The following is a 22,010-nucleotide window of genomic DNA, read 5'->3' on the forward strand; positions in this document are numbered from 1 at the left end:
ATTAACCAGATGACCTCCCAAATGGAAGAGACGTACCGGTAAGAGTGGCCTCCGTGGTGCCGGCATGGGGGCGAGGGATCAGCTCCTTGGGCTGTGCGCCAGGTCTCTCATATTTGAGGATGTAGCCTGTGATCCGGGCACGGGGCGGCTGCCAAGCAATCAGCAGGGAGTTGCTTGTGGATGTGAGGAAGCGCAGGTTGGAAGGAGCATCAATGGCTAAGAGCAAACAAACTCAGTTAATGAATGTGGTAAAAGGAAGCATGACTTCATCTCCCCTGCCCTGAGGGCTGAAGACAAATAATGGGTTTCCCTGGGTTGCAGTCACCCGCTGACACAATCCACTTCATGCTCAAAGAGGGGAAAATAAGGCTGTAAAGTGCAGTAAATTACATATATGATCAAAGTCAAGGAAAGCACAAGTATAATTTCTGTTCCGATGTAAAAGAAACCAAAAGCGTCATTACCTGTTGAAGCATCAATCACTACAGGGGAACTGCGGGCATTCTCGTTCACGGTGTAAAGGTAGATCTTATAGTCCGTGCCTGGTTGCAAGCCTGGAATTGGAGTAGAAATATTACAGTTTCAGACTTGCTTGGTTAAAAAGTGATACAGAAAGCTGCTGGAATCACTACTACAGGTAGAATCTAACTAGCTCTTCATGCCCAGGCTGGATGTGTTGACTGTAGACCTGCAAAGAATTAGAGGTGAGATTTTTCAAAAGCACCCCGTTGGCTTAACTTTGCTCCTGCTGAAGTCAATGGGAGCAGAGTTAGGTCAATGCAGAGTGCTTTTGAAAAATCCCACTCAAATCCGAGATCGTTATTACCTTTATCCAAGAAATACACATCGTCTAACAGGGTATTCAGCCTCCTCCCACCATTGCTCTCCCTTAGCTTCAGCTACAGGGCACAAAACTATGACCAATCAGTGCATAAAGGGTTGCTACAAGGAGACGGGGACATTGTTCTCGTTAGTTTTCAATGATCAGGGCAGGAATAATGAACAGAAAAACAAAACAAGGTACCAGCAAAACCAGCAGAAAAAACGTGAATGCAAAGATGGTCTAGGGAATGGAGCCAAGAGGGTTGGGGAATGATGGTCACTGGAGATTTATTCAGCTCTTAGAAGGTTTCTAATGGAGATATTTCTAGACTATCAGTCCTGCATGAAATCAGGCAGCTGTATGTCTGGACCGACTAACAAGGCTCTGATCATGATGTGAAACAAGGTCTGCAAAGTGCAAGTGAAAAATCCAGTACTCAAGAGTATTAATGGTCTGAACAAGTGCACTTCCTTAGCAGCTGCTCTGGAAAACACTTCCATCCTCAGACAAAATGTGAATGCTCGCAAGACTATTTTCCTGCGCTCCCATCAAATCAGGGCCAGATTCTATAACCCCTCCATGCAAGAAACGTCTGTTATCTTCAATCTGCTCTCAGAGGGCTTGGTAGGATCAAAGGCTTTAAAGAGGGGTCTCAAGGTTAATGTGTATGTGTGTTAGAAGATCAGCATAAGGAAGCCACCTAGAAGTAGCTCCTAAATTCCACCTGAGCTCCATTCCCACCGAGGTATCCCCAGTACAGATTAGCAACGAAATGTATCTCCAGTGAGCCTGGTCGCTGAAAGATATTACAATGCAGAAGAGACAGTCTGATGAAGAATCTCATTTACCAGTGATGGTGTAGGATCTAACGTCAGGGCTAATGGTCCGTTGAATGGGGCTCTGGCTATCTGCTGGGATGGCTTCAACCTGGAAACCGGTGATAGTTTCTGTCTTGGTGCGCCAGGTGATTGTGATGGTTGTCTCAGTAACATCTGTCACACGGGCCCTGCGGGGAGGGCTGATATCTGCACAGAAGGATCTGAGATCAGTGTAACGAGCAGAAGCAATGATTTGGCAGGGGGTAGGGGAGGGCTACAAGAAAAATTCCCCTAGCAGAATCTTTAACATTCATCAACTATTTTCAAAGGGCCACATGCTGATGTCTTCACTCAGTTGCTTCTGCTAGGTCCTTATGCAGGACTTAGCCCATTGACTCCATGCATAGCACCTGCTGCTATTTGTAAAGTATGATTGCTTACTCTCGAGGGTGGTGACCACACCATGGGCTGGCCGGCTAGTCAGAGAGTCCTTCAGAGCATACACACTGACTTCATACTTGGTTGCCACCTAGAAATAACAAAGTTATACAGTGATAAGGGAGCTACATGGACTGTCTAATCTTCAGAAAAGCCGGTAAAGCTGGGACACAGGGAAACAAGCATGAGCTTATCCAAAAGTTAGTAGATTCACATTGGTTAGTCTCCATGGTTGTCCTATTTAAACATGAAACTCTTAAAAAAAACAGAAATCAAGTGAGCTCAAGATCACGAGGAGGGTTAGACTTACTACCAGTTAAATGCAAAAATAAAAAAGTGAGACCTGATTTTCATCTCCGTTAAACCGGCATAACTCAGTTCAAGTCAATGGTGTTACTTTGGTATAACACAGATGCAAGTCAGAAGAGAATCAGGCCCTTGGTTTTTTTCCCCAAGCAAACCACATTTAGGCTGAAACTGTTATTAGTGGCTGCTTGAAACCTTAACTTTGAAAATGTATTTGAAATAAATATATGAAAAAAATGGAAGTGGAAAGCCTGGTAGAGCAAGGGCAGCCAGTACTAGGAACCCAAGATCCTTCATGAATGTTAGCCAGCAGTGCTAAGTATATACTGGAGTACAACCATAGTATCTACGGGCCAGATAGCTGGCTAAACAAAAGGTGAGCAATTCCCCGCTTGCAGCATTGCTGGATCTGTAACAGTGGTAGCGAGCACACACAGGAAAGCAGAAGAAATTACAGTGGAAACCTGAACAACACGGAGGTTTGGGGGGACAGAAAGCTGTCTCTGGACTGCAGAAGCTTAGGACTCCAGAGAAGAAGGGAATTTATGTCCTGAGCTACCTAATGTAGACAGAAACATTGCACTGCCAAAGAGTGCTCTGCTTTGAGGAAAGATGTCAATGGAGGTTCCAGATCGCAGTCTAGAGTCAGATCATCAGCCCTTGACTCCTCTGGAACTAATTCAGTTTCGAGCAGCTGGAGCTGGCCCAGTTCAGGTTTGAAAATGGATTTAATGAAAAGTTTAATTTTTGCAAATTATTCAGAAGCTTCCAAAAAAATGATAAATAGATTCACTGAGTCTAAGGCCAGAAGGGACCATTAGATCCTCTAGTCTGACCTCCTGCCTAACACAGGCCAGAGAATTTCACCATTCCTCTGGTAACGAGCCCAGTAGCTTGTGTATGACAGAAGCAATTTTGCCTGAGAAGTCCCCAGGCTTTACTGGAAGGGGCAGAGTGAAGAGGGGACAGGGAGACTGCAGTTTAAGCAAACAGATCCACTGTCTTAACTATTGAGAGCCAAGGGACTATGTTCCACAGCTAACCAGACTTAAAACAAAGGCCAGACTGGCAGGAGCTATGATGATTTACCCCCGCAGCAGTTCCAGCCCAAAGCATTTTTGAATTGCATAAGAAATCCAACATCTCCCCTCCCATGCTGCACCCGTTAAAATGAAATGTCAAAAAAATCACCATTAATCCTGACACGACAGCAAACGTGCTGTCTGGGGAGAGGTTGATTTCTTTCATCGGCCCCATCTTTTCCTTGGGATTCACTCGCACTCTGTAGCCAGTGAGACGAACGTTGGGCGCATTCCAGCTGACTTTCAGGCTGGTTGGAGTTACCTGAACAAACTGCAGGTTTGTTGGAGGAGGAATCGCTGTGAAAATTGTAATTAGACGACCATTAGTTTGGAAGAACATGATAGCATTTATCAGTCATGAGCATGAAATAATCCTAGGTGTGAAATACACAAGCGAGGGCCTAGGCTAATGATCTATCTTGGGTAGCTATTGCATCCCATCACCATAATACCTAGGAGCTAAGGTGTTCAAAGATCAGACTTGGATTTCCAAATCTGTGATGCTACTTCTCTCCAGAAATGGGTGGATCTGGGTAGTCCAATAGAAATGAAAAGGGCAGCTCAAAAGAGCAGAGAAGCTCTGTGGCAGTGCTATCAAAAGCTGGCTTTGGTGGTGCTTACATTCAGTAGGTCAGTCTCTATGTCCGTTCCTTTTCTACCTTTTTCTACTCTTCATGCCCCCAACATGGTATTTTAGGTCAGTTTCACCACTGCCTTGCAGTTTGTCTAACTCCACTGATCTCTACAGAGTTACTCCGGATGTACAAGGGCACAAGAGTGGAGAAGGCAGCCCAGTGAGTACAGAGAGGATGTAAAAATACTGCCAAGCCCAAATGGGAGCATTTGACAGCCACCTAGACAGGTGTAGATGACTACACAAGCCAGTGGAGAATGAGGGCTGTGAAAGCCATAATGCTGTTTACATAGGATATCTTCCAGAGCTGATATACTCAACGCTTGAATAAAGAACTTTTTAGAAGTCATTTGGTTCCTATAAACTAAAGAAAAGAAGCATCATGGGACATATTGATTGTCTTATTAGTTGTCATTCTTGGTCTACAACAGAACAAATATATAGCTTACCATCATGCCCACCATTACCACAGGGCTGCAAAGCACTCTGATTTTACAGCATGTAGATACAATGCAATTCTCCCTTGCTTACTGAAAGAGGGCCTCATTCAAAGCCCATGAAAAGCAACAGAACTCCAATAGTTTTGTAAAAGGGTCCCAAAAGAGTAAACCCAGACAGTGGTTTAAGACCTACTGTTTGCATTTATGACAGGTATAAACAGCCTGTCCAGTTTCAATCGTTCTAGCACTTAGGATAGTTTAATTTCTTTTTTATATTAATCTGTAAATTAAGATCCATTATCTTCCCTGCACTCAGAGGATTTTAGTGTCAGTTTTTCATTTGCAAATTAATGGAGGTGTCGATTGTAAAGTGCTATCAGGACTTGGCTGGCAACATGGGAAACTCTGCAGTAGATTTCAGATTGCTGGCAGCAGACAGAGCTCCCATAATAGTTCCAGTCCTCAGTTCTTGAGCTAAGACCCAGTTGAAATTTATACAACCACTGGTGTGAATTGGGAATTATTTAGCAAGCGGACAATTCTAAATCAATAGAGGAGGAAATGGTAATTATTATGTGTGTATGTGCGTGTGTGCACGTTTCTCTTATTTCATAGAGGAGGAGGATGGTTCATAAAAAGTTTAATCAATGGAACTAGCAGGATCTGGCTCTGATGTGGTCTCTAGCAGGACGGCCATGCTCCTGTGAAAGAGTGTATCAGACCAACATGTGTGTGTTGTCAATGAAGCACACCTGTAGCTGTGAGGCAGCAAACAAGAGAACCTGCAATATCCAGAGCCAGAGTGTGTCTAGACCTGTCCTGAAGGAACTTTTCATGGACTCCATGTCAGGCATCAGATGCTTGAACAGTCTTCTCTCTCCTGCTGTACCCTTGAAACGAGGGCCTGATGGTTACGTCCTGGAGGCACTCTTTGGAAGGGAGCCTACCCTTACTCTGTTGTGGGAAAGGTGTAAATGACAAGCTGGGGGCATACAGAGCACTGTGCTCTTTCCTTCAGAGCAATGCCAAAGAAGGATTGGGATGCACTTGGGGTACAAAAGGGTTAAGTGGCCTATAGGTATAGCAGGGACTGTCCTGAAAGAATATGTACGTTTAAAGGATGGGTCCTGGCCTCCAATCTATTCCTTCTACGCTGCCCTGGCAGCACAAAAGGAACAGGAAACCACCCTTTTTGCCCTTGATAGCATCTGTCCCTGGTCCTGCCGCTGCCATCCTGGGCATCCAAAGAGAGGAGGGGGTGTGGCTAGTGTGTGATATGCTCCTGGGATGGCTTCTTGAGGACTGTTACTGTCTGCTCAGGCTAGGCTGCTCTAATGTGTGCTGGGGACCAGATCACCCCCAGAATTGCACTAGGATTGGTCGGGACAGGAGCGAAAAGGCAATGGAAGACACCTGCTCTGCGGTGTCTGTGATGTGGTCCTAACCCTGCTATCCTCAGCAGCTGACCATTTTAGGAACTCTCACCTTCCAGAGGTTTACTTAATAAATACCATGCATCCGATGAAGTGAGCTGTAGCTCACGAAAGCTTATGCTCAAATAAATTGGTTAGTCTCTAAGGTGCCACAAGTCCTCCTTTTCTTTTTGCGAAGACAGACTACCACGGCTGCTACTCTGAAACCTAAGAAATACCTAATAATCTTCAAACATCATCCACCTCTCCAACCACACTAAGCCCCCTCTCAGTAGCAAATATCCCCCAGGCTCCTACGGAGGTTCTCCTGCAGATGGGCACCAACTGCACACGGAAGGACTCTGGACCCACCAGGGCTTATGCCATTGTTGCTATGGCCTGCTGGGCAGTGTAGACAGAGGTGTACCTGTGGACTGGGTCCCGATCAGGGGCTGGCTCTCCAGGTCATTGTGCAAGGCAACGATGCTGACAGTGTACTCAGAACCGGGCCTGAGGCCATGCAGCTCGGCAGTGTCGTCTTCACCGTCGGGGGCGGGCACTAGCTCATGGATTCCATCCTCAGGGCTTGAGTAGGTCACCCTATAGCTGGTGACTTGCCCCTGGGGGCTTTCCCAAGCAATTTTGATGGAATCGACATCCACCTCAGTGAATGTCAGTCCTTTAGGGCGGTCAATGTCTGTTAGGCAAATTAATGGTAAGAGGTTATGTGATAAAAGCAGGGTGTGGGGAGGGGGGGAAAAAAAGCATTCTGATTACAGGCAAAGCAGTCTTCAGGTTTGCAGGTGCCCAATTCTCCCCTGCCTTGCACAGATCTTTACACCTCTGAATCTTGAGCGTAAAACGCAATGCCAGCCCCACTGAAGTCCATAGGAGTTTTGCCATTGACTTGAATAAGGCCAATATTTCACCCCACCATGTGTCTGATTCTCATTTACACTAAGGCCCCTTTACGCCACTCAGTTTATATGGAAAGGCCTTAAAGTGTCAGAAATGTAATTCACACACACTAAGAGTCTCCTTTACACTGGCACAGTGAGATAAGGAGCCTTGGCGTGCATTGAAATCAGGCCCCACCATTCTGATTTAGTTAGCCTTTCACACCCACGTTGCGCTCATTCTTCACTAGTGTAAGTAACCGTACAAGGCCGAGGAGCATCAGTCCCGCGATTTTCTTTCATAAATTAACATCCAATTAAACCATTTGTAACGATAGCAAGTGACTATGTAGATTATATTCTGAATCAATAAAAACCTTTGGCTGTGTAACGAGTGTGCATGGGATGCCCATATACACACACACAATTATCTCACAAATATACCGACAAATTAGAGCCACTCATTGTCGTCCTCTCATTAGATTACACTTGAGTGCAAGATCGTAAGGCAGGGTAAATACGCACAGCTCCGGTGATGACTTCTGTGGAGCAATCCCCATTTACACCTGCTGAGGATTGGGCCCATAATCATCAGATATGAATTAACCTTCATAACGATTCACAGAGTCATTTTTCTGCACTGTGATGTTAGCCCTATAGACCTGCATTTCCTATGCTTTAAGGTTAGCAAAGGTGATTTTACAGGAAACTTTTGGCTTCAGACTGATGCAGCTTGTGCAATAGTCCTATGCAACACTTCCAGAAAATTCCTGTTCTGCTTACCATAGTTTTATCATTATTTGGGTTAGATTGTGGCTTTACAGACAGGCCTGAGCAAGGACAGGTTCATAAACCATGATGCACGAGGAGTAGCCCTGGGAGACACTTTGCATTAGAGACACCCCTCTAAGTGACAGGTTCTTCCCTGCTTTCTCCTTGCGCCCCAAGTCGTACTCGGTCACTGTCCTATACCAGCAGGTCAGCACGCAGACAGATGGGCCAAGACTCCGCCCATTGCCCACCCAGCTGCTCTCGGGAGTGAGCAATTGGGTATGCAAGTCCTGCTTGCTTTTGCATACCTGGTCCTAAGGTCTAGTGGCCTACATAAGGGTGTCAAGCGGGTTCTTAGTCCCTTGCACAGGCAAATGCTCTAAGTCAAAATCTAGCCCTCTAAAACCACCTTTGCCCTCCAGCTCTAGAAATGAGGTCTATGCAAAACATTTTTCAAAGATTCGCTGAAGGCAAACAGACAAATAAAAAAAAGAAAAATGATTTTGCTTAGGCCGTTTTTAGTGAAAGAAAATAAAAGCACGGCATTGCGGGGGATTGCATATTTTGGCAGCATTTTGGGTGATTGCATATTTTGGCAGCAGATCCAGCTAGCTACTTCTCGACGAGAGGGGCGCTTGTCCTTCTTTAGGATCTAGATGCCCCCGGAGTTCCCCGTGGTGCACAGTGGATTTACATAGCAGAAGATACTAGAGGTGGGCCTGGTGGTTGTTTTGTTTTTTTCTGTGAAATTAAATACGTACTGGTAACGGCGGTCTCAACCAGAGGAAGGCTCTCTCCATTTTGACTCTGAGCATAGACACTAACCACATACTCGACTGTGGGCTGCAGGCCCTCGATGGTAGTCTGGGTTTGATCTGCAAGGAAAAGACAACACCGGGATAATTTGGAATACAGAGATGATTTTTTTTTCCAGAGTAGCAGCCGTGTTAGTCTGTATTCGCAAAAAGGAGTACTTGTGGCACCTTATATTTGTTTTGTGTCTTAAGCCTAGATCTTCAAAGGTATTTAGGCACCAAACTCTCATTGAAATCAGTCCCTCGGTGCCACGTGGCAGAGACGGGAGCAAAGGCATAGTCAAAGCTGTGTGTGGTGGCCGTGTAGAGGTAAAAGTGGCTACGCAGATTGTCTCCTGCCCGTCTCCGCAGAAAGTCTGTGTGGGTTGCTTGGGAAAAGCAGGAGGGGCCAGGAAAAGGAATTTCACTGAAGGATTGACGTGCCCCACACTACTCGCCATGTAAAAACCAGGGACTAGTCAGCGTGGCTCCGTCTGGGAATTCTACTGGAGAGGGCAGAGAGATGCAGTCACTAATGGTCACATGGCATACCTGCTGCCTTTGCTGAGCACAACGGGAACTCTGCAGCCTCTCTGGGTGTCTGCTGAGAACCCACAGAGCTCGGGCAGAGTTTTCGATGGCTCGCCAACCTTTTCAGCTTTTTCCAGCTTCCTGGCCTAGTCCCTTGCATGGAATGGGCAGAGCTCACTGCAGAACTTGGGGAGGTGGGAGGAAGCAGGGGGGTAACACAGCCAAGCAGCTACCCATTCATTCCCATGGGGAATTCTGACTGCATGCTTTGACTCGGGGGCCTTATTTTTAAAGCTGGACCAAACTTTGGTGAATTTGCCTTGCTGCAGTACTGAGCGAGGGTACTGAACAGTGGCCTAAGACCCGCTGGGATGCCAAACCTGACTAGATTGGCTGTACCTGGCCTGACTCGTATACCAAGGCTCCTTCAGCCTGCTCCGACAATGCAAAGAGCCCTTCAAGTGAGTGTTACTGTCATTCATATCCACTCACAGGCCCCTTGAGGCTGCTGGAGCCCTGTAATCAGTCTCTTGACATTAGAGAAACAAAACAAATGCAGCCGGATCTTCACTACCTTTTGGAATAAGATTGAATATTAACCTGACTGCAGCAGCAAACAGCCTTGAGAGCTAATCTCAGTGCAGCTGGTAAAACAGACTAAAATGTTCCAGAGGGCAAAATGCAAAGTCACCAGAAGAGCCCTTAAGACAACATGCTCAGGCCCGGAGAGGGAAATTTGCCCCAGGCACTCTCAAGTGACTTCCCTAGGGGTTTTAAGAAGTGATGCCAATGGACTCCAGGCAACTGTGGCGAGATCCCTAGGGATGTGAAGACGTACTCACCCGCAGGGACAGTTTTTGTTTTCATGGGCCCATGGCCATCCTTGGGGACGCTTGTCACTCGGTAACCCGTGACCGGAGAAGTCGAAGGCAGCCATCTGACACTGATGCTGCTATCCTGAACATCGGTCACTTGCATCTGGGATGGCGTGTCAATCTCTGCACATCGAAAAATAAGCCCTGTGAGCACCTGCAATGCAGGAAGTCTCCTTTCCTCACTGTACCCCATGTCTGTAGGGCCCACTGTGACTCCCACCTGCAACTTCTTCTGCTTTTCCTCTTAGACTGTTACTGTTTTTTTAATGGAAAACCCAAGCTGCTCTGACTTACTGTTTGTACCATCAGAGCACGTATTATTATTGATCACGTTTATTACAGTGGTGCCTAAGGGTCAACCAACAATGGAAGCCCCTTGTACAGACAGAGCAGTCACAGTCCCCATTCCAAGCAGTTTACAATCTGAATAGGGTCCCAATCAAGAATCACATATCAGGCCCATAGTACTTAGCTCACTACATCATTACCACTACATCATTATCAATGCCATCATTAATGGCAGTGGAAGTCTTTTAAAAGGGCCATTAAAGAGATTTTTCCCTCGGTTTCAATGGCAGTTAGTTGTTTGTACAGGGTTTGAGCTATCAAGAAGACAGTCCCTGTCCCAGAGAGCTCATCAAGGGTAGTTCCTATTAGGGTCAGAGAGTACCTACATGCCACAGTGCATTAAAAATGCCAGAAATAAAGATGCAGACAGAATAGTCATCCTACATCAAACAATCAAGTGGTTTGACACCCCATGTGCAAGCAGCCAGCCTTTGCTTGGTATGCTCCCGCCAACAAAGATGGATGTTAAGTGGTTGCCCCCAACAACAAGTCCACAACTCTGGTAAGTTTGTTTAGTCGTATTCTAAACTCCCGTCTCCAAAAGCCGCCATCCCATTTTATAACATTATGAACACGATAGGCCAAAACCATCTGGGGTGTAATTCCACCAAAGCCGACTGAAACGGAGGACAATTAGGAGATAAACCAGAAGCTAGCAGCACTGTCCATGTGTCTCACCTGTTTTGTACGTGACCGTGACCGGCTTGCTGCTGGCGGGGCTGTCTCCACGGCCCGTCACTGCATACACTGTGATGGTATAGTCTGCTGCGGGCTTAAGGTCGTTGATGGTGGCAGTGGACATGGTGCCAGGCACGGTAAACTCCTGCACAGGGCTATTGCCACCTGGGAGGGCAGGTAAGAAAGCAAATCCGATGAAAATGCTGATAATTATTCATGTTTTAAACAAAAAAGCAAGGGGATGATCCAAAACCCACTGAGCTGAAGTCAGCGGAAGACTCCCATTGATTTCAATGAGATTTGGGTCAACCCATAATAAGGTGGAAAAGCCTTTTTCACCCCAAACCAAGAGGCAAACGAGAGGCCCATGGAACTCCCTCTGAAATGAATGGAGTTTCTGGATGTGGTAGGCGAAGATGATTTGCCCCACCTTTAAAGTTCAGTCATTATATTTACTTATTGGTAATCTTCTCTCAGTGCATATCCATCAGCACACTGAGTTCTGAGAGCATGCTGCGTGCTCCAATCATCGATCACATTTGCCTTCACTATTTGCTGCAGGTTTTAAATGGCCCGAGCTTAAGGCGTCGCACTCGGTGTCAATGGGGAGCTCTTGGAGAAGTGGTAATATTAGAACACACTGACCTGTTTCACCGTAGGTTATCCTGTAGTATCTAACAGTAACTGCAGGAGCATCCCAGGAAATCACCAGGCTGGTGGGGCTAGTGGCAGTAACTTCCAGGTCCCTTGGAACGTCGGAAACTAGAAAAGAGGTCAGGGTTAAGAAAGAAAATTAAAAAACATTTGACACTCCCCAGGCTCCTGTTACTCCGCTTACACTGGAGGCTGCTGCTACTAACAAGTTTTTCCAATAGCCCACAGTTTGCAGTCAGGTCTCTACGTGTCATATCTGGCTAAAAGCCTGAATCCAATGGCTATGGAAAGATTGTTATTGACTTCTGTGGCCACTAGATTGAGCCCTAAATGTGTCCCTCCTGCAGAAAATCCTAGGGGAGAGGGAAATTGCCCAGAGAACTCATTTCTGAAGGCTACTCCCCTCAGTGGGAGGGCTTTGATGTCTGCCATTGGAGGGCAAGAAGAAAGACCTCAATCCTCATGGATCTACCACCCAGGAGCCAACCAGCAGCTCCCTGGGTTTTTCCTTTGCTTTGGTAGTGTGATGCCCTGAGGCAGGCCCACCCAATGTCATTTAAAACAAAAGAATGTGCACAATGGACATTGGCGGGAGCTATCTGAATTAACACTTAACCTCTTCAGAAACTCCTTTGTATGATAAAATGCCTTGTCTCCTTAGCAGATAGATTTTCTGTGCTTTGGGCCTGATCCTAAGCTCATGGGCATCAGTGGGAGCCTGTCCACTGAACTCAGAGGCCTTTGAATCAGGCCCCTTCTCCTCGAGCGACCTTTCTGCTCTGCTGTCAATAGTTCATTTACTCGCCAGCCAGCCGGAAGGATTCAGTTTAACAACTTGTCGAGATGGGGCAGGAGAATTTCAATGCACATTTTGTCTGGCTTGTTTCCAAACTGACCTGTAGTTTGCTGGCCAACCAAGGGCAAGCTCTCCTCTCTGCCGTTGACAGCGATAATGCTGACCACGTACTCTGACCCTGGAGCCAGGTTAGTGAGGGTGATGGAATTCCGAGAAGGTGGGACACGGTCTTCCCTGGGCCTGGTGCCGCTGTGTTCCAGATGGTGGCGAATTTTGTAGCCGGTGATGGTGGCACGAGGAGCAATCCAGTGCACAGTGAAAGAGTTGGCAGTTATATCCGAAAAGTCAATGCCAGTTGGAGAATCAAGACCTGATTGGGGCGGGAGGATCCCCAAGAAAAGGGAGGTTCAGTTTATTTGAATAACAGATACATTTATTTCGAAATGATGAGGGATTTCCCCAACCCCACCCCACGGTGGGATTTCAGAATCCTGCTTGCACTCCTGCCAAATACTGTTCACCACTGAACCTATAAATATGTAATGATCCGGGTCATACAGTGGTGTAAAAAACCCCACAGGAACGTAATTGCAAAAAATGGAATCTCATCGCAAGTTCAGTCCACATTTGGAGTCCTCTGAACTTGAGGTATTTGACAATTTTAAATGTTTGTCGAAACAAAAACACCCAGCCCTGGTTTCAGAGAACAGACAAAGCCAAAGTACAAAAACATCAGAATACTTCTGATACGTGGTTGTAAAATGTCAGAGGGATACAGTGGATGGACCTGAACGTGACGTGTCTGGACACCTCTTGCGGGGACTGAACACTGGTCTTTTATTGGGCCAAACCCTCAGTGGATGTAAATTACCATAGCCCCATTGAAGTCAATTATACACCTTTTAATTAAAACCAACGGACGATCCGGCCCTTTGACCATTTTGCTCAGCACTTCCCAAGCTGTCTCTCTGCATCACTCCCTTAAAATCTTTTGTGCAATTCTCCAACAACATAACAATACATGTCAAGGAGAGCAAAATCTTAAAGGCTTTTATGTCCTAAGTCCCCGCAGGGATCAGCGTTGTCCTATCCGCGAGTGGTTAACAGGAGGGATAGAAGCAAACGGACGTTTTCCAAGCAGGTTTCCACATACCTGTTTTCTGCACACCAGTCAGAGGGGTGCTTTCATGCTGCTCATAGACGCTGTAGACGCTCACCAGATATTCAGTGCCAGGCAGGAGACCTAAGGGTTAAACCACACATTCGCAATTGTCAGACTCTCAGAGCAACTGAAAAACCTCAGCAAATTCTAGCTGACACAGCTCAGTACGTGGAGCGACCGGTTTTTGCTTATCAGGGCAAAACCTGAGCCCCATGGATAGCTAGACATCTGAATCCAGCTGAAGCGTCAACAGTCTCTGCCATGGGAATGGCCTTTTGTTTCATGGAAGTTTTAGCCTGCAACAAGTGTTGGTGGGTTCCTTTTTTTATTGTTATTTGCCAAGGACATTATTTAGATGGGTTTGGCAGCAGGGCTTAGTTTTCCATACAGGCCTCCTAGCTCTGAGCATTTAGTGATACACAGGGCCAGATCCTCAGCTGATGTAAACTGATGTAGCACCACTGACTTTCAGTGAAGCGATTCTGATTTACGCCAGCTAACAATGTGGTCCTTTATTTTTAAAGCAGGTACTGTCTCTCCCTCAACCAACGTGTCCAGTTTCTAGGGAAAATCCTCCCAACAAAACCCAACTTTTGTATCAGGATGAGCAAATTATTTATATGCTTGTGAGAAATGCAAGAGACCAGTTACACTGTACTGCTGAAATTTCAGCTAGAGCATTTATTTTCCTTTCCAAAATCTAAAGACTCAAAGGGGACCTTTTGCTTATTTTGATCCTTTGTGTCTTCATCTAGACAGCTGCACTGCCAGTCATTGACTTTTTGTCAAACAAGATAGGCAATATGTACCTACTCTTAATGCCTAACCAGGTTCAACTGCCCCCCACCAGTATGATGAAGCATCGTCCTTGTCTTAGCATGAAAAGGTTTACATGGTTGGACTTTAACTTTGTTAAAACAATGAACCAAGTCCCTCGCTGGTGTAAATTAGCATAGCTCTATGGAAATCAACGAAGCTATGCCAATTTACACCAGCAGAGAATCTGGTCCATTATACCTATTCCAATCAATTTCTTGCTTTTCCTTCTCTTTATGCTGGGTCTCCAACAAGAAATTCACTGGAAAGCTGGGGTTCTGAATGTGTTCAGAGGATGGACCACATCTTCTGGGAAATTATCTCATGGACGAACTCACCTCCAATTCACAATCAGGAGAACCAGGTCTCCCCAATTCATGACTGCTCAATGTCCACGTGGCAGCTATTCCCATTAATACATAGGACAGTAATATTAAGAAAAGTACTTTAGGTATTTGTATCTATTTTAATGCAGTGTAGCTGCTGCAAACCAGGGGGAGGGAGCTAATACCATGTGACCACAGCCAGCATATTGATCTACAGACCAGCAAGTGCTCTGCAGACCCGCCAACCATCAGTGGACTTCAGCTTGAGCAGTGCTGCTGTAGAGAAGTTCCTTACGTTCAGCTGACCTACGCAGGTAACCTCTTACTTGTTAAAACCACCATGTTGTCGGAGGGTGAAATGGTCAGCTCGGCAACATCTTCCTCTTTCTTCACAGGTGAGTAACGCACCAGGAAACTGGTCAGTTCAATGGATACTGGAGGAGTCCAGGTCACACGCATAGCATCTGGCCCCACGTTGGTGAAGCGCAGATCAGTGGGAGCAGGAACAGCTACATGCAAAGAATATTGTTGTTGTCGTTTTAACATTTTCTGGAAGGTGAGAGTTAACCAAGGTGGACGTTCAGGGAATCTACGATGTATCTCATGCAAAAAAGAAGCTACTGTGTCAGACCCATGCAAACATACTCCTAAGCTACATTTGGTTCCACTACAGTTAAAAACACTCAGGCTACTGTCAGGCTCCTTTCACCTCTTGGCAAATCGCTGATACTTAAATGTATTCTGTCGAGATAATTGGAAAACAAGGTGGCAGGTTTCTGTAATATTGGCCTTGCAGCTGCATCTTGAGTTACAGAGACGTGGCCAAGAGAGGCTTAAGTTGCCATACAGCAGTTTACATATGAAAAAGTCATTTAATCCAAAACTGATACATGCATACATAGGGGAGGAGAGGATCCATTAAACCCTTCGCCTCTACGTCTACTTGTGTGTTTAAGGGTTTAGAACCTCCGCAGCTTATTCACATGTGACCAGGGTTTCATGCACAAACTAATTCTCAGTTCATCTTCTACCCATGCACTACAGAGAACCTTGACAGTGGGACATGCCTGTCACTAACGTGTGCTCAGGGAGCAATGTTTCTTCTCCATCTTTTAAGGCAAGAATTGAAGAGTTGGGCCACCACCAAAAAAATACGAATAGCTCAAATGACTTGACCAGTGAGAGCGTCAGGGGCTAAACCAAAGAGTGTCTCCAGAATTGTATCCACCCTTTGGGGGATCCCATCTCACTTTGGGGATTGTGATTCAGGATATTATACTTTGGGGATCATATAACTCAAGTTTAACAGTGAAACCTGAAAAGCTAAAAAGCCAGCATGAATAAGACCCTGCCTTTGCAGTTATCTGCAATATAAAAATGCAGTTCACGCACAGGGCTAAAAAAAATGCCAGCTGCATAGCCCTTCCCATCCTATATTTAAAACAGAAGCCGGTCCTTGTCCTTCCCTCCCCGCATCACAGTGAGTGGCTCAATTCTTCTCAGAGAAAACTCCAGTCACCCTAGCAGCTAGTGACAGCATGAAACACCATCCAGGTCACAAACACGGAAGTTTTCAAAATTCACCCGTTTGCTGTGTCAGAGTGGTAGGGGCGCTCTCTCCGCCATTAATGAGTGTGATTACGCTGATGTCATAATCAATGCCCGGCTCCAGGCCTGTGACTGTGTAGTATCCTACTGAGGAGTCCACAAAATCTTCAAAAATAGGGACACTTTCTCCTGCCGCAACTACCGTGATGCGGTAACCAATAATGGTGGAGGCGTTTAGTGGGGTCCACCTCAGGCCGATGCTTGTATCAGTTATGTCAACAAAGCTTAGGTCAGTGAGCTGGGGCACCTCTACTGAGTGCCAAGGGGAACAGCAAAGACACACAGAGGCAAAAGAAAAGAGGAGGGGGGAAAAATAAGGCAGTGTTCATCAGGTTACATGTCTTAACAGTGAGGAAACGGTCAAGCGATGACGGTGATATGCAATATTTTCCTACTGAGGGCCCAACTGTGCCACCCTTCTTTATATGCAACATACGGAGGGCCAGATTACACAGGGAAAGAAGCTGGCAGGAATGCAGGATTTCAGTGGGAGTTCGATGCCGAAACACCTTTGAAGATCTGGACTCTGCCTGGTGGGATGTGCAAAAGCCTAAGTAGTTTAGGGTCCTAACTCCCACTGAGCTCACTGTAAGGCTGAGACAATTGAGCCCTGAGGTGGTTTTTTAAAGGATTCTCTTAAAAGACACAATACCCAATTTTAGCATTTTTAAAAAAATTCTCTTGCCTGTTAATCTTTAAGCAAAAGAAAACTAGATTAGTGAGAACTGACCCTTGAGAATTTAAAAAAAACCAGTCAGATTACTATGTCCAGCTTCAAATGTTCAGATCACAAAATCATCAACCCACTGGGGATGCTGAAATAACTGGAGTGAGCCCAATCCTGAGCTGGCGAAAACTGCTGTAGTTCTATTTTAAGTCAACGAAGGCAGCTGGTGCAAATCAGTGTATCTTTATTGACCTGAAAGAAGCCATGATGATTTTCACCAGCTGAGGTTCTCGCCTGGTATTCTTAAAGTCTGCTACAGCTACAGCTGCAGCACGGATGCTAAAACAAAAACCCCTAACTTGGGAGCAATAGAAAGCTTGCCTAGAAAAACTGTAAGTAGTTAAAAATGAGCTTTTCTAGGATATGGGTTTTCCATATGACACTCACAGCATCACTCAGCTCTGAATATTATGCTAGGAGCAGCCTGTGGCTGAGAGAAACTGACTTGGTTTCTTAACCAAACTTGACAATCTCCAAATCAAGCCATTGAATTAGGATTCACTTGAATAACCTTCTAAATGCATCCCAGATGTTTGCAGAGTTAACAAGGCTATGGGATTTTTTCTGATGGACACTACCACTTCAGCAAAGCTTTTCTTTCCCAAATGTTAGACCCAACAGAAATCAGGGATTTTGCTTTGCCTTTAACTTATAGGCACCAGCTCTTCAGCTGGAACAAACGGACACGGTTCCTTTGAAGTCAACAGAACTGCACCAGCTCCAAGTCTGGCCCTGGGCCTTTACGAACAGAATCCTGAAGTCAGTGGGAGCTGTGGATGCTGCTCCCTTCAGGAAGAAAGGACCTATGGCTTATTACACTTGTGATAGGATCATTATGAATTAGCTGGAAAAAGAAAATATCAGATAGAACTGGCACAATAGGCCGATTTGCTTAATAACTGAGCAAAGATGTCTTGCTCTGTTATGAAAAACAAGTATTTTACAGAATAAGTGTAGCAAAATGTCCATTTTCTATAAAATAACTATTTATCCTCATGGGCTGCATTTACCATATCACCTTTCAAGAATATAAAAAGACACAAAGGATGCCATGTTAGTGCTTTTTTTCCCCCATTAGAGCATGGTACAGGGTTAAAGCCGTTGTTGCTTTAATGATACAATGCTGCTACAGTAGATACCCACAGGAGTGCACAGTAACTCAGTGAAGCACAGAAATTTGAAAAGCAGGGTTAACAGCAAGCATTTGCCAAACACACGAGCTGGCATTGTTTCATGGCTTAGCGGAAACAAAGCCAAACAAAACCTTCACGAAGCAAAACTAACACCCAATCATTCAGGGATTCAGATGTTTATCGTACAACTGTGATTCTGGGACTACAAATGGAGGGTTACGTGGAGACATCCCAGTACGTCGTGAAATACCCACAAAGTAATCTGCCGCTAGCTCCTACCAGTACTACATTACGTCCTGGCTTCCCCTTCTTCGCCGACGCAGGTCTGCTGGCTGGGGTACCATGGGGTGGAGTCAAGGCACTGCCCATTCACCAGCCCACCTGTACAAGTGAGGCAGTGTACCGGTTCCACAGAGACAGCTCTTTCCCTGCGGATGGGCTGCCAATGCGTAAGGGGGTATAAGGGGCCCCTTACTCACCTGCGCTGGCGCGTAGGGCAAGTGACTACTTGCTGCTAGGGTCTAAGCCTGCAAATCCTCCACCACCAGAGTCAGCGGGAGGCCCAGACTCCTTACAAGGTTGGTCTGTTACAGTGACCGAGGCAGCTTCTCATTTTTCCATTACCTTGTGAGATGGTTTTGGAGATGGGGATGCTTTCCTTGTTGTCCTTGACAGAATAAACACTGACGTTGTACTCCAGGCCAGGGCTCAGATTTTCAAAGATGCAGGAATTCTGCTCTGCACTAACCACTTCCTCCAGGGTGTAACCCTGCTGCCCATTGGTAGGAACGGTGGTAACTCTGTACCCAGTGATGCCTGAAATACATAGATCACAGGAATCAATGCGGTGGATTTATTTAAAACAAGCTTGGATACAATCGCTCAGAGAAAATACAGATGATATTAAACAGATGTTCCCTCTCAACCTCAACTGGGCATGCAAGTGCTTGCTCGACGTAAGAGCGGTCCGTTTTGCATTGACACACTGAGATTCATTTCCAAAGAAGTGTCCAATGGGGGCTTTAGCTGCACAGCTCCCATGAGCATTAACAGAAGACACATGACTGGTCTCTAATGCACTCTTAGGAGTTGCCCAAAGCCAAAATTCTACTGACAAGAAATAGGAAACGTTACATCTCTCAGCTCAGGGTGGGGGTTTTCAAAGGCACTCAGCATTGGCCTACCAGTTCCCATTGAAGTCAAGGGAAATACTCCCATCCACATCAATGGGAGAAGAGTTAGGCCAAAGTTGGGTGCTTCGGAAAATGCCACACTCACCTTCAATGAACTAACCCCACATTTTCCCTTCCTGCCAGAAACCCTCTTGGTCTTTTTTGCTTTCTTTATTTCAGACTCCATGTTAACTAGCAAGGATACTGGAGCAGTCTTCACTCCCCAAATCCTACCTGGCTTGAAAGGCAATCTCAGTCATCCTTTGGAATATCAGTGTTTGACATGGAAGGTACGGCTTTAAGAGACCTGTTGCAGACCGTTTACATACAGGAATGCAGAACATTTGTATTCTATCAGATGATATTTGAATGTAACTGAAAACAACATATGCCAAACGATGACATGGAAGCTAAACATTTCATCGGTGCCTGGTTAACAACAATCGCTGTGCCGTCAGTTACACTAGTGTTATTCCGGAGTAAATCAGTGGAGTTATTCTTGATCTACACTTTTGTAATGCAGAGCCGTTTCTAATGCTATGTAATTACCTGGACTTGTGCTTCTATCCCAGGAGACAGTCAAGATTCCAGTGTCAGGGTTAGGCTCCAGATGCAGGTTAGTCGGTGGGGACAATGCTACAAGAAACCACATGCGTGATCAGCTGACAATCCCAAGAGTCATTTGAAAAACAAAAACAACCGAAGCCCTTAAAATTAAGAAATAACTAAAATAGCTTCTTTTCAGAGCTGTACTCTGACTTGCCCCATGCAGGAATGTTAGTGTCATCTGAGACTCAAAGGGAGAGCAGACTCCTCTGAGACTGAGAAGAGAGAAAATGACACACACATGCACTGTTTTAGGGGTTTAGCAATATTACTGCTACTAACAATAATTCTTTTGGCGCTCAGTTGAATTCAGGCCCAGATCTTACAGTGCTTTATAAAGGAAAATCATTAGCATTATTCTCATTAAATATAGGGAAGAACTGAGGCAAAGAGACTTGCCCAAGGCTATCCTGCAGTGGCAGAGCTGCAAAAAGAATCCAGCCCTCCCGAGTCCTCCACTAGTACCCTACCCACTCAGCCACACCACGACCTAGCAAAGTAGAGTTAGAGCATTACAGATTAGTAAGGGATATTCAGACGTGTCATACGTGTTGTTACTCTTTTGATGATCGGTGTGTCTCTGTCCTGACCGTCCATCAGGACTGAAATGCTGTAGACATACTCCACTCCAGGAGTCAGGCCAGAGATAACAATGCTACCAGACTCAGAAATCACCTCCCGTGGGGCTTCTCCGCCTTGACTTGGTCGCACACCCAGCTGTAGAGGAGAAGAAAGGGGGAAGGTTGCATTCCAGCCTCCCATATGAGCCATCGAGGTGCCTGTAAGCACACTTGACACATCCTCCAAAGTGATTAGCTGACTTGATGTGGGGAAGTTAGCCTATGCTGGAACACAGAGGGCCTGGATAGCCCTGTAGGCGGGTAAGCCTCAAGGAACACAGCATCATGCAGCAGAATGGGACAGTGCAACCTCCTGGTGCCACGTGACGGACGATCTTCTCGAGGCCCAAAATATGGGCCTGATCCAAAGCCCACAGAAGTCAGGCGTGTGTGAGCATCACCTCCTTTGCTTAAATATGTTAACCCCTGAATAGTCACTTCAGATTAAGAACACAAGGCACTGCCCTGCTGCACTCAGTGCTTCCATATTTGTCACTACCCTTCTTTCCCCAAACCATCGTCTATGGCCATTTGTTCTTAACTGGTCCGAGCTGGGTGACAGCTAATGGAATTAAGCAATAGAGAGCAAAACAGATCCAAAGGCTTCAGTGGGAAAATACCTTGAAACCAATCCTTGGCGCAGGTGTCCAGGTAACAACAATAGAAGTTTCTGTCACTTCTGTGTTATAGGGAGGGATGGAGCCCATGGGCTGCACTGTGAAAGGAACAGAAAAAACGGAGTTCAAACTCAGCGCTACCCAGAGAGTTACAGAAATCTGTAACTCTGTGGGTAGCCCTTTGTGATGTTTAGGGGCAAAGCGGAGGCTGGGTAGGAGGGGAAGGAAGGGGTGTCAATGTTTGTTACCATTTACAATATTTGTTTTCAGGGTTCATAATTTGGTTGATCCTAGCATATATTCACAGACTTAGCACAGAAAAAGCTTTGGCTGAGATTTTGCATATTATTCTTTAAAATACTGTCAATTCAATTTAAAAAGTATACGATTACACAACACATTCCTAACCTGGAATGGACTCAGTCCAGTCAAGTAGATGTGAAAGGCAATACCTTTCTTTATCTCACCCACACAGTGTCCTCCCCACTAAGGCAGACACTATGGGCCAAGTGCATCTCTGGTGTAACTTTATGAAGTCAATAATATTACAGCAGGGATAAATGTGGACGCTTGGTTTTAACTTCACACTGGTATAAAACCACACACTCCGTTGAACAAAGGATGTGGTTATCAGCCTTATCGATGAGAGGTTTTGATTTTTGTTGGTTTATATCACAGCTTCATCATTATTTGAATAGCAAAATCTATCTATTCTTTCTACAAGCGTGCAGTGGTTCTTAGCGAACTCATCGTAACTCTAAAATCTTTGGGAAGAAACAGCCCTTTTATCCACTGCTCATTCTCTTCAACCACTAGCTAACACACCAGAAAGGCTCAAACATAGAACTGTCTGAAAATGTTTTTTGAGGAAAAATGGCTTTCATATAAATGCACAGTTCCATGGGAAATGTCAGCTTTTAATGATAT

At 45.6% G+C, this 22,010-nt stretch overlaps 1 protein-coding gene across 8 annotated transcripts in view; it reads right to left on the minus strand.

Annotated features, from left to right (window-relative positions):
• The window catches only part of FN1 (fibronectin 1), a 67,256-nt gene that overhangs the window by 9,860 nt on the left and 35,386 nt on the right, over positions 1-22,010 (minus strand). For 2 of the 8 annotated variants that reach the window (XM_037911912.2, XM_037911909.2), the window contains exons 21-38: positions 21,087-21,181; positions 20,395-20,563; positions 19,790-19,876; positions 18,693-18,884; positions 16,185-16,457; positions 14,927-15,109; positions 13,450-13,539; positions 12,397-12,666; positions 11,492-11,608; positions 10,847-11,011; positions 9,788-9,943; positions 8,382-8,495; positions 6,381-6,650; positions 3,577-3,764; positions 2,083-2,170; positions 1,672-1,848; positions 465-554; positions 37-216 (exon numbers count right to left, since the gene is read on the minus strand). In XM_037911912.2, coding sequence (XP_037767840.1) covers positions 37-216; positions 465-554; positions 1,672-1,848; positions 2,083-2,170; positions 3,577-3,764; positions 6,381-6,650; positions 8,382-8,495; positions 9,788-9,943; positions 10,847-11,011; positions 11,492-11,608; positions 12,397-12,666; positions 13,450-13,539; positions 14,927-15,109; positions 16,185-16,457; positions 18,693-18,884; positions 19,790-19,876; positions 20,395-20,563; positions 21,087-21,181 — 2,904 coding nt within the window. The remainder of the gene's footprint in view (positions 1-36; positions 217-464; positions 555-1,671; positions 1,849-2,082; positions 2,171-3,576; positions 3,765-6,380; positions 6,651-8,381; positions 8,496-9,787; positions 9,944-10,846; positions 11,012-11,491; positions 11,609-12,396; positions 12,667-13,449; positions 13,540-14,926; positions 15,110-16,184; positions 16,458-18,692; positions 18,885-19,789; positions 19,877-20,394; positions 20,564-21,086; positions 21,182-22,010) is intronic. The other 6 variants (XM_037911911.2, XM_037911915.2, XM_037911914.2 and 3 more) reach the window with 3 other exon arrangements.

This window comes from Chelonia mydas, chromosome 11 (genome assembly GCF_015237465.2).
Source record: "Chelonia mydas isolate rCheMyd1 chromosome 11, rCheMyd1.pri.v2, whole genome shotgun sequence".
NCBI classification, from domain to species: Eukaryota; Metazoa; Chordata; order Testudines; family Cheloniidae; genus Chelonia; species Chelonia mydas.